This window comes from Cicer arietinum, chromosome 3 (genome assembly GCF_000331145.2).
Source record: "Cicer arietinum cultivar CDC Frontier isolate Library 1 chromosome 3, Cicar.CDCFrontier_v2.0, whole genome shotgun sequence".
NCBI classification, from domain to species: Eukaryota; Viridiplantae; Streptophyta; class Magnoliopsida; order Fabales; family Fabaceae; genus Cicer; species Cicer arietinum.
The window spans coordinates 61,543,007-61,559,763 of NC_021162.2; the positions used below are offsets into that span (position 1 = coordinate 61,543,007).

General features: G+C 33.2%; 1 protein-coding gene across 4 annotated transcripts; it reads left to right on the forward strand.

The window, feature by feature from the left end:
• The first annotated feature begins 3,604 nt into the window (after nucleotides 1–3,604).
• On the forward strand, nucleotides 3,605–13,542 carry LOC101492836 (uncharacterized). Of its 4 annotated transcripts, none has more exons than XM_073366701.1 (11): nucleotides 3,605–4,158; nucleotides 4,431–4,518; nucleotides 4,645–4,743; nucleotides 4,864–5,066; nucleotides 5,257–5,450; nucleotides 5,649–5,754; nucleotides 8,842–9,134; nucleotides 10,255–10,665; nucleotides 10,861–10,942; nucleotides 11,107–12,669; nucleotides 13,215–13,542. In XM_073366701.1, exons 2-11 carry the CDS (start codon nucleotides 4,457–4,459, stop codon nucleotides 13,364–13,366), a joined length of 3,165 nt encoding a protein of 1,054 aa, XP_073222802.1. In that variant the 5' UTR covers nucleotides 3,605–4,158; nucleotides 4,431–4,456; the 3' UTR covers nucleotides 13,367–13,542. The 4 variants fall into 4 exon arrangements, with proteins under 4 accessions (XP_073222802.1, XP_004492789.1, XP_004492788.1 ...); XM_004492732.4 differs by having other exon boundaries at nucleotides 3,605–4,154; XM_004492731.4 differs by having other exon boundaries at nucleotides 3,605–4,518.
• The last annotated feature ends 3,215 nt before the right edge of the window (nucleotides 13,543–16,757 follow it).

Genomic DNA, 16,757 nt, shown 5'->3' on the forward strand with positions numbered 1-16,757 from the left:
GGTGAGAGGATGTTTGATTTTATGAGTATATTATAATGTGTTTTCCTAATTTATTTTTTGTTGTTTATCCATAAACTATCGAGTTAGGTCGATTGAAGGACAATGAGTCAAATAACAAAGATTTTTTTTCGTGCAGACCCGTATTCGCATGTGAAAGCTTCGAAAAAAGGTAAGGGGTAAGAGAACGTTTGATTTTATGAGTATATTATAATGTGAGATGAACAGAAAAACTGTATTTTCCAACATTTCATTCGGGGTTTGCTAGCACGGTGGTAGCCCTATTTAGTAATAATTGAATTAATATGATTAAATAGGGTTTATAGGATTAAAATATGGATTATAAACTTTTATTAGGTGTTGTCTAATATGTTAAAAAGTTTAAGTTTTTATTTTTAATATGTTGAAAGTCTTATTTATGATATATGTGATAAAATTTGAATTTATGTGTGACATGTATGCAGGTTTTAATTTCTATATGTATGTGATGAAAGTTTAAATTTTTATGACGTAAGAGATTAAAGTTTTGATTTTTATGATACTTTTATGAATATATGATTTCTTAATATGTGTAGTGGAAGCTTTGATCTTTGTGATGGTTGCTTATAAATAGATAATATTCATGATATATGGGGTGAAAACTTTGATTTTTGCGATTATCGTTTATGAATATTTGATTTTCATGATAAAAACCTATGATGTATGATCTTAGTGATATTTTAATAAGGTGATGATTTCGTATACTTTATTTTTGAATCATTTGACATAATCTTAGTGGATTGTGTGATAATGTTTGATTTTTATAATACATCATCATGTCATGACATATGCATCTTAGTGGGCTGCGTGATAATATTTTATTGTGATAATGCACTATTATGTCATAGCATATGCATATTCGTAGAAGTTGCCTTTATGATAGATTTATTTTTCTCCAGAGTGATTTTATGTGTGAAAGTTGTCTTAGTAACAGATATTATATCCGGATCATATAGTTATAAAGAGCATGCATAGCACTACACAATCTTTTGATTGTTTTGTTGTGGTAAATGTGTATCTAATGTGATAATAAATTATATTAGATGATTTTATGTTATAATGAGATATTAATTTTCCTTAAGTGATTTTGACTCTATAATATGATTATTTCCTTTAATGTTTTGATATATTGTGATGTGGTTGATACAACTATGTGTTGAATATTTACACGCTCTTCTTACTTATATTATCAACATGATTGTAAAACTCACCTCATTCGTTGTTTGTGTTTGACTGACTTGATTATTACAAATTAATAAGTCTTGAAGTTCACGTTTGAGAGAAATTCCGCTCTATTAAGTGATATCGGGAATGAGAGTTACCAGTTGTATTTTAATTATTCAATTAAAAATGAATTTGTTGTATGAAAACCATACACTACTAACCTTTTGGAATTAAATTAAGAAATTATAATTAAATCAAGTTTATTGAGATTGCACTTTTCTATATGAGGAAAAAGTTTGAAGTATTCCATTTGTATTTTGAGAAATGTGATATCTACTAATAACTCATAAAAGTTTATTTTATTTTGAATGAGTTTTTATTTATCCGTTGCGAATTTTAGTAAAAATATTATATAAATTATTATGTATATTATTTTGCGGTTTAGGATTTACTAATTATTTGAATGAATAGTAGTTTGGATATTCTTACTTAAAAAAACATTGTCGTCATTTTTCTAAGCAATAAATATTTTTAAGTAATGTTTTGGATCAAAAAATTTGGGGCATTTCAAAAAGCACCAAGTAGACCAAAGAAAAAACAAACAAGTCCAATGATAAGCCAAAAAGTTCTAAATACTACAAAGATGATTTGCAATTGTGAAATGTAAGAAATGTGGGAAGCTTGGTCACGATACGAGGACATACAAAGGTAAAAATACTTCTAATAGAGAGATACCAAAATGTGGTAATAAGGTAAAGATAACTAATAAATCAAAGACAATAAGAGTTGGAGGAGATGAGGAAAAAACATCAACTATTTTATCCCAAGGTTCACAAACTCCACAAACTCAAGTTTTACAAATGAACTGATGGAACCAAACTTATGAAGTGTATTTTGATTATTATGAATATGTAATGATGGAAAGAGACTTCATAACTTTATTTTATAATGCAGTAGTGTGTATGACCTATTTTTGGACCTAAGTTCAAATAGAATGATTGTTTTGTAATGCAATAGTATATAATAATGGAATTATGTTCTGGTTGTAACGTAAGTTTTGTTTAATTTTGAACCTAAGTTCTGCTTATTTTGTTTTGGTTGTAATGCAAAATTTTTGTTGTAGTAAATTATTTGTTTGTAATTTTAATATTTTGGTTATTGTAAAATTCTAATTGCACCTATTTTCTTTTCTCTTATACAGACGAAGTAATTGATTGCATGCAAACTACATTAATATTACACAACTCCATTATATCTTGAATGATATCAAACTAGTGCAAATTGCATTATACCAAACTGAATTATTAAGATGTAAAAATAGACAATTGCATTACAATGATACCAATTCTATAGAAGGATACCAATTTGATTTCACAATAACAACATAATTCATTCAAATTTGATTAGATTAGATTACACAATGACATTATAGTTTAAATTCTAAACACCCTAAATTACATCATTACAAAATACCCTTAATCCAATCATTTTAATTACTTCAATATTAAAATAATAAAAAGAACAATGATCAATAGCCACAAAAGTGCGAGAAAACCCCACTATTGTTTCATCTTCAACTTTAGTTCATCATCGTACTTCTTTGTCACACTATCTTTCTTCTTGAATTCATCAATCTTTTTCATCAGAGACATAATAACTTCTTTTATTCGTTTTGTTATTTGCTCATCAAACCAATCAAATAAATTGCAAGTTTTTTTTACCTTGAAACATCGTGGCAAAATAAAGGATTGAATCTTCATTCTATTAACTATTTTCCCCTAGAAATAAGATAGTAAATACCACATAAAATTCACATACAATTGTGAAATTTTCGAACTCGAAACATAATATTTAATTTAATAATATATAAATATTTTATCTGTTGAACTAAGATTTAAGAACTTCTGTTAACTAACTTCAAACATTATAATTTAATTAGTTGAAAACTTATTTACTGTTCCCGAAGATAATATATACCCACATTTTTTATCGAATATAAATTATGTTATTTGTATTGACATCTAAATAAAAATACACAAATAAAAATATTCAAATATATATTATTTTAAAACTCATCACAATGTTGGTATAGTTATTGGAAACACACGACAACCATCAATTAAGTAAAACCAAAATTTTGTAAAAAAAGAGATAAAACCAAAATCTAGGACATTTCTCAACAACTAAAAAATTGCAAAGTACCGAATTAACAAACGTTGTTACGATATATACAGGTTACATATACAGGTTACAATAGATTTTAGACAAATTATAATTATTATTACCAAATACTAATTGATCTAATTAAAACCATAGATTGCTTGATTAGTTGCAATAGATACATGTAGATAATAAAAACATTCTTTCAAAAAAAAAAAAAAAGTTGATAATAAAAACTCCATAATAGCAACAATATCTTACCGTAAAAAAAAAAAACTCAACAATCTCTCTCCTATTTCTCTCTTCAAATCTCTTCTCGCTCACTCCCTCCCTCTTCCTTAATCGCGATCCATCACTTCAAAATCACCCCAATCGAATTCACGCTATTCCGTTCATAGATTTTCTCTCTAACATTCGATCCGCATATTTCATATTTACAATTTCAAAACCCTAGTTTTCTTTTCCCTTTCCATTACTTTTAAATTTTTCTATGGCGCAAACCCTCAATAATTATTGTCCCTTAGTTTTTCATCGGAACTAAATTTCTCGGGTATTCCGCAAGTTATATTTTGTTTTGAATTGAATCTCTATCTCCCGTGAATCTGTTTTCTGATTTTTGCTCAAAGGGGCGATGATGTGTATATATCAATCTTTACGTTTCTTTCGGGAATTTCATTGAAGGAGAGAGTGGATTTTTCAACTTTTTAGGGTGGTGGATATCGCTCGATTTTCTAAAAGGTGGAAGCTTGGGAGGGTTTTGGATGGTGGGTCTTGTTGTTGATTGAGCTGGATCAGTGAGTGAGATTACTTCTGTTTGTTTATATTGGTTTTAGGTTTTAGGTTTTGATCTTTGGAGATTTTCATATTAGGGTTTTTAGAAATGGATGATGAATAAGTATTTGGGATCAGAAATATTTGGTCAAATATAATTATCAACAAGAGTATGAACATATGCTATGAATTCTGTAATTGATAATTGATGATGACTAGTGATCTCTGTGGGTTGTAGTAAAACTCTGCATTGTTCATCGATTGGAAATATTTGACAATTGGTTATCTACTTTGTTTAGCATAAGTATTGTGTAGAGGGAGCAAAATGAGCTTAGCAAACGAAGATCAGAGCATGTTGGATCAGACAGCTCAGATTGAATTGCAAAAGTAACCTTCTATCTTCGTTGATTAGCTTATTGTTTTTTTTTAAATTTTTATAATAATGTTTATGCTTATATATACATTAAAATGTGATGCATGTTATGATATACCTATCTGTTGATGGTTGTGCAGGAAGTTGAAAATTTCATACACAAGGGAGTTTTTGTTATCGTTTAGTGGTTTGGATGTATGCAAAGAGTTTCCAAGTGGGTTTGATCGATCACTTTTAAGGTATAGTATGCTATAATGCCGGAGTGCTGCATTTTTGCTTTTCATCATCTTATATATAATTGTCAATTTGTGCTCTTTCACTTATGTGTTATGCCTTGTTTTTTCTGTGTGACGAAACAGTGAATTTGAAGACGCTTCACTGGATCGACAGAGAAGTACAGGTGCTCTGTCATCGCATAGTTTCAGGCGCAATGAGTATAGTTCATCCCCTCCAACCAGAGGGGATATGAATACCTTTTCACGGGGAACCCTTGGAAAATGGGATTCTCGCTCTTCTGGACGTTCTGACAGAGACAGTGATTCTCAATCTGAATGGGACTCAGGTGTTTACACTTGATCAATAAAAATACTCATTTTCTTTTTAAGTTTTTAAATGGCGTTACTAATTACAAGTATTTGGATAAATATGGAATTCTTCTGTGTCTGTCTGTCTTTTTGATGGGTATTCGGGTAGAAGTTTCTCTTAAGTTAAGTTTTATGTTTATCTATTTCATTATCACTGTCACTTTTCAGATTCCGCAAAACGATTTGGCAACCAGTCTCGCAGAACTTTGCAAGGTCCTGAGCATGATGGACTTCTAGGCAGTGGTTCTTTTCCAAGACCCCCTGGGTATGCACCTGGGTCGTCTGCTCCTAAGTATCGAGCTAATGACAATTTCCAGTCGAATCGGTCTAACGAGCCTTATCATCCTCCTCGCCCTTATAAGGTTAGCTCATTTATTTGTAGTTGTTATTCATTTCTCAGACAGATGTATGTTGCCTAAAGTGTAATATTGCTTACCTCCAAAAATTCTCAATCATGTATGATTTTCATTTGATGTGTTGAAGCTATGGACAGTATTGACATCACACGGATTTTATTAACTTCTAATCCATCACAATTTGTGGCTTTTGATACTTGCTAGGCACCTCACTCACGTAGAGAAACTCACGATTCTTTCAATGATGAAACGTTTGGTTCTTTGGAGTGTACAAATGAGGACAGGGCAGAAGAGGAAAGAAAGAGAAGAGGTACACATTCTTATCTAAAAGATATTGTCGATTTGTTTGAATGATGTCTATGTATCTAATTATTTGAAATATATAGAAACCATACATACAAAATTTAGGGGAATCATTCCCATTTATGGATGAGATTTGCTCTAATTTCCTAAGCTGCACACATTTAAGAAGGCTAATTATGTAGAAATGCATGCCGCACTGCAAATTGTCTTCTGTACTGCATACCACGTAAATCCTGTTAGAAAACCACCACAAAGTTTGAAGGGGCCTGAGATAATTTTGCTGTAGCCCTATTTAGGGTTGCTGCACGGCCCACTAATATTCCCCCTTCAAATTGATTGGTTTGATCAAGAAGAATCAATTTGCCTATGAGAAACTGACTGCGAGGCCTAGAGGTATGTCTTTGTTTAAGACATTGACAAGTTGAAGGTTTGATGTATGGAAGAGAGATAGCATGAATGAAAAAAGCATCGTGAATAGAACGGCGATTTGAATAGCCTTATTATTATTTGCATTGAGCGGCGTGGGATTGAATAAGTTAATCCAATCTTAGCTAATAAACTGTGAAGTTAAATAATCTCAGAACAAGCAGCAGACATAACACAATATTTAGAGAGGAAGACTTGGATACTGGGTTTGTTTCTTATTTTTCCAGAAAATGAGTGTAGGGCTGGAAAAATACACAAGCCTATGGCTGAGTGCCAGAATGTCTGGGCAGCCAACTCCAATTAATTACCCTTAACCAATCACTTGAAAAGATGATACGATATGACCTACAAAGCTCATACTCCAACACAGATGCCTGACATGACACAAACACGTCGACACTGCTAATGGCAAAAACCCATGACACGGATACACATATATTCATTTATTATACTTTTTTGGTGCACTGAGTTGTGAACCAATCTTATGATTTGTGAATTTGTCCATCAACTTCAAATAGCTGGTCTGACCAGGTCAGAATGTGTCAGATCTGGTCATAATTAGTTGAGCCTACATAGATTTTACATTTAGGCTTAAATGCACTTTTAACCCCTTAAGTTTCTCACTTGTGCGATTTTGGACCCCCTAATTTTTTTGGGATCAATTTTGGCCCCCACATTTACCCCATTTCTGATTTCCTAACCCCTCACTTATATGTGGTTGGATTTATTTGAAGTCCATGATAATAGAATACACCTTTCACACCTAATCATTTATCCCCTTTCATCTCTTACCTTTTCATCCCCACAAACCCAGAAATCCATTCAAATACTCAGAAAGATACGTACACTAATCCAGAATTTCATCAAAACACATACCCATCTCCATGAATCCAGTAACATTTCAACCCAAACCCCAACACTATTACCATTCCTCTTTCCCCTCTACTCACCAAATCTCCATCATCAGCTCTCAAACGCTTTCCCTTTTTCTCCAATCTGAAACGCTTTTATCCATTGAAATTTAACCACACGTGCTCTGAACATGTAGATCGCCATTTTTTTGTTGCAAAGAACTATAATCTTCTCTCAACACAAAGTTGCAGGCTAATGAGGGAGAAATAGGAGAGATTGTTCCAGATCTGGAGGCCACATTCACGACTGAAAGAAACAGCGACGAAGATCTATTTTCCCTCATCCCTGGCTATCTTGTTGTGTTTTCTATTTTTTGGAGAAGGGTTTGTGCCTCTGTTGAGGCTACAGTGAAACTTTTTTTTTTTTTAGTAAGGATGATGAAATTGGTTGGTTACTGTTGCTCTGAATGGTGTTCATGATTTTTATGAGAATAAACATGTTTCATGAAAATTAAAATCCCCCAAATTGTGATGCTTCAGAGTCAATCGCTGGGAAACATAAGCATTGCATGGCCCAACTAGAAAATGGAAGAATTGAAAATAATTATATGGTTGAATGGTTGTAAGAAGTGTGTTGGTTGGGATTTGTTTGGGTTCAATATCATGGATTTGTTTGATTGTGTAATTTGTGTTATTCATTAGACCCATTCTGGGGGTTTGATGGTGTACGTGTTGTAGGTGGGAAAGAGATTGCATGGGTGGAGGCGGCTGAGGGAGATGAATATATATATATATATATATATATTTCTTTTGTGTTTTCTTGTTGATGATTTGGTTCATAACTCAGAAGAAGAAATTAAAAGCATAATTAGGTGTTGGGAGATGGGAGGGAAGGGAAGAGATGAAAGGGGATAAATGATTGGGTATGAAAAGTGTATCCTATTATCATGGACTTCTAGTAAATCCAACCACATATGAGTTGGGGGGCTAGGAAATCAGAAAGGGGGTAAATGTGGTGGGCTAAAATTGCTCCTTAAAAAACTAAGAATTCCAAAATCACACAATTGAGAAACTTAAGGGGCTAAAAATGCATTTAAGCCTAACATTATATAATAGTAATCTTGAGAAAATTTCAGTCTACTGAATTCTCAGTGCAAATATTCATCAAACAAAACTATTAATCTTGAGTTGAGAAATCACCCTGGCTGTAATCCAGGAAAGAATCTGAGGACCTTCTGTCTACAAGGCATAAGCTTGATTTTGATGTTTTGTGCAATAGGAAAGCCTCCGATATGAATATGATCCCACTAAAATACACTGAAATTTTCTGTTGCCACGGTGAAGCAGAAAATCAAAAGAATGCATAAAAAATGTACTCCACTGAGATAGAATGCTTTGATACTGTTAATTCACGAGTTTTGTTTTATTTCAAATATATAAAAACTTTACAGAAACATTTTAGGCCTCAGGGTATTCTTTCCCATTAAAGGTGACATCTGTTCACATTCCTCTTTGTGGTATGCTCTACTTTGGGAAGGATAATAAAATACATGAAAATAGAAAATAGAAAATAAAAGCCCATTGTCTTTCACACACTAAGCAGTACACAACATTAAATCCATTAGAATATAAAAAGACGCCACAAGGTTTTATGGGCCTGGGCTGATTTTGCAGTGACCCTGGTTGGGCTTGCCTCATGTCCTACCAACGGTAGCGGTAGGCTGTATTTGTTCTTATTATTTCTTACCTTAATGTTTTGTTTAACTTAGTTCATGTCTAATAAATTTTAATAAAATGAATGACAACTTTCTTTCCAGCGTCTTTCGAATTAATGAGAAAAGAGCAAACAGAAAAGCTTAAGATGAACCCAGACAAGAATAAAGTGGATTTTGACATTTCTTCACTCCTTGACGATGATACAAAAAAGCTAGTTGCTCGAAACAATGAGCCAGTGGAGCCTCCTTTGACTTTAGCAGCTCTAAGCAATGATGAGAAATCTTCTTCCCTTTCACATGCGTCAGCAAGACCACTTGTACCCCCTGGTTTTGCAAGCACAGTGTTGGAAAGGAATACGGGTACCAAAATTTCCTCTAACACTTATGCAGCAGAGGTAACTAGTTGATATCTTTTATCCACCTTATTTCTGGCCTTCTGTAGCTTAGTTACTCTAAATGCTGTAATTTTTCAAATGTTCAGCTCAAAGATCCATTGTCTGAAGTCTTAAATTTGGTATACAATTTGGTTTTACTTTCTAAGTTGTAATTGTTGATATTGTCTTTTATAAATGTTATGTCTCTGAAGAGGGAATTTTAGATACTACTGTTCAGAATTATATGGTAGAAGGCCATTGTTTGATATTGGAGAACTGAGTTCTCATTATGTGATGTTTTGGCGATGGTAATCAATGATGAACTTTTGTAGTTCAGTTCACAATGACTTCTCTGTGAGCATGGGAATTTTAAAATTTCTGAAGGTCTTTGTCATTCCAAAGTGTGTTTTTAGAGTGTGGTTATAGAGTAATGCTCTCAGTGTTTGAAGAGTAATCTTAATTGTATAAAGTTCAAGAGTTTTAAAGAAAGGGTGGCTTGATTTAACAACACACTACATTTCTCAATGCTGAGAGTTTGATGACAACAATCGAGTTATAGTCTGACATAATAGCATTTTTTGATTGTGCTGTTGTTCTGTTTCGATCGTTGGGTTCATGTCTATAATAGGGGAAAAAGTCTTTAGGGGATTTTGAGGTTTTTATATAGTAACCTATCATTAAGAATGAAATGGAGTAAGGTAGTGAACTGTAATCTGACTGATTGTTACCATTTAAAATTACCCTCTAGTATTCAAGTTTCAATATTAAATCTCAACATTTAAATTTTGTATGGTAGAAGTTTTTTATTCAAGGTCTTAACCTTAGTTGGATTAGGATTTTGTCATTTCTTTACTTATTGGATGCCAAATCAATGTGGATTATATTGTAGGATTTTGGTGCCTTGAAATTGAGGACTCAGTTTAAAATTAAATGAAAATTCTAATATCTTCCTAGATTTTTAATTGGTTAAACTTTTGAGTCATGAAATTATTCATCTTAGCATGTGGACACCAGATGAACTCTAGTTTTTTTTCCTTGCTTGCTGTGTTACTTCAATGGCTTGTGTTTTGTCATATTTTGATCGCTATATCCCATTATTCATAGCTCTTTTATGCGTGTTTCATTTATCTGGTATATACAGGTGGGGCAGCCTGAGCCTGGAGAAACCAGAGGTAGCCGTGTATTCAGTATAAATCCTGAAAATAAAGAAGGAAAACTATCAACCAAGAAAGCGGATAACATTGAACAGAATCTTCAAAGTGCAGATATAAATGTTTCAATCAACAATGAGAAAGAAAATATTTTAAATTTATCGTCTTCTGTGGATACCCCCAACACTAAAATTGGAATCAGTGATCGACTAAGAAAGAGATCTGCTCTTTCAGAAGCCTTGGAAGCACCAGATGACAGTAAATTTATTCAACTTAATGCTGAAGTAAAAGGAAAGGAGGCTGTAGTAGCCTTCAATCCTGAGAAATCAGATTCTATCTTATACAAGCTTTTTGGTAATGCTTCAACGCTAACCAGTGGGAAATCAACTAGTATTGTTGAGGTGATTGCAAAACTTATTGGAATTCCCTATACTTGTGATGCCCAGAAAGTGTTAACTGCAGTTTGCCAGACATATTTCTGAAAATGGACATTTTACCTATTTGGCTAGCTGTATTGTGATTTGGACGAGTGTTTTGTTTTCTGCTTTTGCTGTATATTACTATGAATTTGACTATTTATGATTTTGCTCTTGTAGCAGCCTGATCACAAAGCAGATGAGACATGGAGTCCACATGCCTACCAATCTTCGAAGCTTCCTCATTGGTTTGCTGAAGAAGGTATGTCTGTTAATATACCAACTACCTTCGTTAATTCATTTTCTCAAATTTTTATTAGTTTGTATCTGGTGTGCGTGTCTGAGTTGGTGCTTTATAGATTACAAGTTATACTTCATAACTTTATGTTAACTTATTATCTTCATTTTCCACTTACCTTAACGCAGAAAAGAATTCGGTCGATGACTTGATCCCTAGGCCAAACGACTTGCTCTCACTTATTGTTGGTGGTGAAAAGGGTGGGCTGCAGGTTTCCAATGTAGAGACAACCCATCAAGTTGCAGCTAATTTTACTTTCCAAAATCCTGAACCTGCTAGTGAGCATGTGACAACAAATGTAACACATACTACTATTGTTAACTCCGACCTATCATACAAGAGTGGTAAACCTGAGACATTACCAGCAGTTCTTACATGTGAAGATCTTGAACAGTCAATTCTATCACAAGTTAGTGAAAATGGTTCGTCATCTCAGCAGCTCTTGCAGGACAATAATTTTGGTGCAAAGACTGAGCAGCCCGCTTCAATTGATAATCATGCATCCGAGCACCTCCTATCTTTGTTACAGAAAGCATCCTCACATAAAGATATGGAACTATCATCTGTTCTAGATACTACTGACATGGCGCACAACACTAAAGGAGTAAATACTGGCAACCTTCTTGATAATCCAGAGGAAGTAAGTGCAGATACTTCTAATTCATCAAAAACATTGACACTGGAAACACTTTTTGGATCAGCTTTTATGAAGGAGTTGCAATCAGTTGGAGCACCCCTTTCTGTTCAAAGAAGTTCAATTGGATCTGCAGGGGCTGATGTTTCAGAGTCTCTTCTGTTTCCTTTCCCTAACTCAGACAATGTTCATCCTCCTACTGGGGAGCTTACAATGAACAGGCATGGAAGCAGTGTCTTTCCATCAGAAAAAACTCATCAACCCAAATCAAACAGATTTGACGAGCAGTGGTTAGGTTATGGTGATTCTCAGGGAGATGTTAATTCATCGCTACTTCAAAGTGATATTTCCAAGGCTAGGGGTTTCAATAGGTCTCATGATATTCGCCTCCCTGAAGAAGATAGCTTGATTACTCTCGGTGATCCTCTGCAAACCTTTTTATCTGTTGGAAATTCAGCTAAAACAGATTTGTCTCAAGACACACCTGCCAATATTACTAGAAAACTGGCAGCTCTGAATCCTGCATTTAGAGATGAGCGACTGATGATGAGAAGTCAAGAAGGTCAAGCATATCCTCGTGGTCAATATGATATAAGGGAACCTGGTATTCCATATCAAAATCTTAATGTCCAACGACCTCCACAGCTCCAACCCCCTCAGTTGAATCACATTGGTCCAATGTTCAATCAATTGGATTCACATCCTCCTCATATTAGTTCTTATATGAAGCTTGCGACTCCTGATGGCATGGTTCATCACGACTCTCCGGTCAACCGGCAATTTCCGGGAAATATGCTTCGTCCTCCTTTCCATCAACCAAGTGGTGGGGTAACTGGGTTTGATCCTCCTGCTCAACACCCTCTGTTACAACAGATGCATATGCAAGGGAACCTTCCTCCGTCTCATTTATTAAGAGGTTTCCCAAGGGGTGCCGCTATGCCCCCTCATCCCAGTAATCCGATGACTGGTATTATGCAGGAACCAAATCCAATGCAAGGCTTCCCATTTAGTGGCCAGCAGCATCCTAGTTTAGGTGGCCCCGGAATGCAGTTGCAAGGTAAAATATTATTTGATGTGAATTGCTACTATGCTTGTCTTTGTATGATTATCCTAGCTTTAGACTGATATTAATCACTGGCTGTTTTTCAATGATGACAATTGACTCTTAATTAGTTTTACTACCTGTCGATAATTTATTCGTAGAAAAATGTTATTGTGCATGATCTCAAATCCTATAGTCTTTGGGTTAATTGCTATTGTCATTTTTCTTGCAATTCAATTTTGGATACTTGATTCTTCTGAAGTTCTTAATTTTTTAGTGGATGTATTTTTTTTTCATAACAGGAATTTAGTGGTTGTATGTTATGTTTATGGGGTTTGATGGATCTTAGATTTATAGATTTAGCATTTTGTTTGAGTTATAATCTTTTACTCTTCTAGTTGAAGGTGGCTTGGATTATGAGTTCGTCAATTCCCACTGCTCCATATTTTCACAAACACTATTGTTTTACAACTGGTCGAGGAACATATGACTAAATATTCATCGTCTCTTTTAATCTCTACATGTTCAATTCCTGATGTACATTTTGGTTATTTTATCAGCTCCCGGGGTTGCTGGTGGAAGGAGTCATCCAGAAGCACTTCAGAGGCTTTTCGAGATGGAGCTTAGGTCAAACTCAAAGCCAATTCATACTTCAGGGCAAAACCAGGGGATGTATGGTCATGAGCTAGACTTGGGTTTTGGCTATAGATAGTGTATTATCATTGTTGATGTGTATACTAGATTGTATTCACCAAGTTGCTGTTCTATAACACTCCTGCATGAAAGATGATGGGTTTACTGTGGTGTTTTTCTTTGGGAAAATTAACTTTGTTGTAATTAATGAATTCTCTTCAATTTGCATCTTACTGGAATTTCAATTTGCCTTAATCTTTTTGTCAAACACACAATCATAGTGCTTCCAAGATTTGAGTTTTGGAACAAAAGCCAATGCCAAATGGAGGAGGAAAGCATTTAATATTTATCTTGAGTGAAGTCAAAATATTTTGAAAAACTAGTTGACAACATGATAAGTATTTGAGTTGGTATATGAGATGACTATCAAACAGTGGCAGTCAAATTTGATTGACATCTCATAAAACAGAGAACTAAAGAAGGGTGTGAAGATGGTTGTTTCATGAGATACTAAATAATAACTCAGCCAGCTAATGCTATTTCAGTTCCTTTTACTTATGACCATTGTGGTTTGGTTATAAAACCTTATCCAATGGATGGTTAGCAGCTCTTTTTTGTATTTTTTATTTATTTTTAAGTTTTAACCAATATAACACTAAGATTCTTAAATAGTTTTTAAACTCTATAAAATTTTATCAGTTCACTTGTGCATTAAGCAATGTATCAAAGCTAAGTTTGTTTTTTTAACAAAAATTATTTTAAGAAACTAAAAAGATGAATCAAACACCACCTACTTTACAATTAGATTCTTCAACTTCCAAACTTGATTTTGAAAATATTTTTGTTAAATAATTTTTTAAAAGACATTAATAGAACCAAATTGAGTCTTCCATTTCAAAGCTTAATAGGCATCTCCTAAAAAACATTAATGATATGTTTGATGATGACAAACTGCTGGACCAAATTAGTAGAACCTTCATATATCTCTTTCCTTGTGCATTTTAAGGCACATTACTAACAAGAATCCGAATAAAGTATGATGAGTCCGACTTTAATTGAGTCTTCCAATCTAAACATTTTTCATTATCTTATTGTTATATTATTTTCTATAATAATATATCAACAAACATATATGTGGCAGATGTTAGAAGACAAATCATCTTTGACGCTTTTAACAAATAACCTAGGAGCAACCGCCTCCGTTTTCATTGATTTTCTCTATTTTATTTTTATTCACCTAAGTAGATTTTTTATAATTATTTAAATAGGTAGACTTAATAGATTTAAAAGACTTTTCATAAAATCTGTAGTATGATATTTTTAACTAAATAATTTTTTTTTTTTAGAAAACTAACGTAGACTAAGTCTAATACCTTGTCGGTTTGACTTACTTATTCCCACCCTACACCTAAGCTTATACAAGTACATCCTATTTACTGCATATCTTGTAATTGCCACATTAGAAAAATTTATGAAACTTAATTCGAAGTAAATGGAAGGTGGCTGTAGCATAGGAGCTTTAATTCCTGAGAATCCTATACAAGCTTTTTGAGATGGAACTGAGGTCCAACATAAGCCAATCCATTCTTCTTCTGGGCAGAATCAATTAAGAGATGTATATATGGTGATGAGCTAGACTTGTTTGGTGGGTTGGTAGTATGACTTTTATTTTTCTGTTAGAAGAAATTGAATTGGGTATCAAGTAGGGATTAAGGTTTCTATGGTTTAGAATGTGTTATATTTGAATATTAATTTGATTAGTGGAAGAAATTGTTACAACTACATGCCTTATATTTGATTTTAATTATGATTACTCATAATTAAAATTCAACACACTTAAAAATATAATTGTTATCATGAGATTAAAAGTTTCCGAATTCATGTGTTTTAATCATGTGATTGATGTTTGTTTAACTATTTATTCACCCAACTATGTATAATGTGTTGGTTGGTTAAAATTCTACATACTTGAAAATATAATTGCTGTCACAAACTTTTATACGACAGTTTCTATAGGGTAAACAACTAAACATAATCTTTGATTCAAAGGTCTAATGATTGGAACCCAAAATTTCCCCATAAGCTCCAAAATGAAGCTACTTTAGGGGTGCAACTCTTAAACCAGATTTGTATTTGAATGTAATCTTTTTGCTACCATTTCACATAACAACAATAGGTTTATATATAAAGTTTTAACCATTTCAATTTAAGATTAAAAAGGATCATTAATATTATTCAATAAATTATAGATGTAATAAGAAATCTATTAAATGTCTTAAAAAAACACATGATTATAAAAAAAAGCTTGATTATGATTCAACTGTAAAAAAATTTATTTTTGACATTTAATTATTTATTCACCATCAAGATTATAATTATAAGTCGTTGTTAGAGAATGACCCAAGCCTTTTAATCATGATTTTAAATTGTGGTTATTTTGTGAACTTTTATGTTGCGAAAAAATATAGTTAATGCAATCATAAATCATAATTGTGGTTTCAATACCATGACTGTTAACCAAAACTCAAAAACTTCATCGCTACTAAAAGACAAAAAAAATAGTGTCCAACTATTGTATATCAAGAGAAGCTTGATTCTCGAAAGAGATGAAAAGATGACTTACTAGAAATTCTTAATGAAATCTATGCTCTATGCAAAGTGGAGTACATAGCTATGAGGGTAATTTTGATAGATTCACCTATGTGAATGTGAAAATGGGGCCGATTTCTATAGAAATTTGAGGTGAAATTGCTAGAGTGTTCATTATACTAGGATAGACATGCATGACCATAAATGCATTAACTTTTGAGAATACATCCAATGAAAAAGTTGTGAGTGAGTTTGATGTTAGAAATATAGTTCAACACTACAAGTCACTCTTGTTGAATTTGAATCTTATTTACAATACAAATTTTCTAGTCGAAAAATACCTCTGCTTATGCACAATCTTATAGAAGCTTTTGATGCTATTTCAGAAATATTTTTTTTTTTTTTAAATTCAAGTGAGAGATTGTTGGAAACAATAAAAGCTAGTCGATGTGAATTGAAAAAATAAACAAGTCTCACATACGAGGGACAACACACACTAGTAGTATTTGTAAAGGGGATGTATACCAACTGGGATGTGCCCCAAGGGCTACTCAATTATGTGAATGAGTGAGAACACACACAAATGGACCACTACACGCGCGATCTGCCGTCTGTCCAGCCGACTCAATTGGGCCGAGTTGGAACTTGGACTAAGTGGTGTGTTATTTTTTAGTGTTCAAAAAATTAATTTTTTTATTTAAAATTTTGTGCGTGCATTTTTCTCTCTAATGTTGATACATTGTATAAATGTTTCTGCGATCCACCAAGTCAACATTCAACAATTGATTCGATCAATTTCTTCCCCAAATTTCGCGCGTCAGTTTTGCTAATCCGATCAAGACCTAAGGCTTTTCACGTGACAATTTTTGAGGATCAAGTCT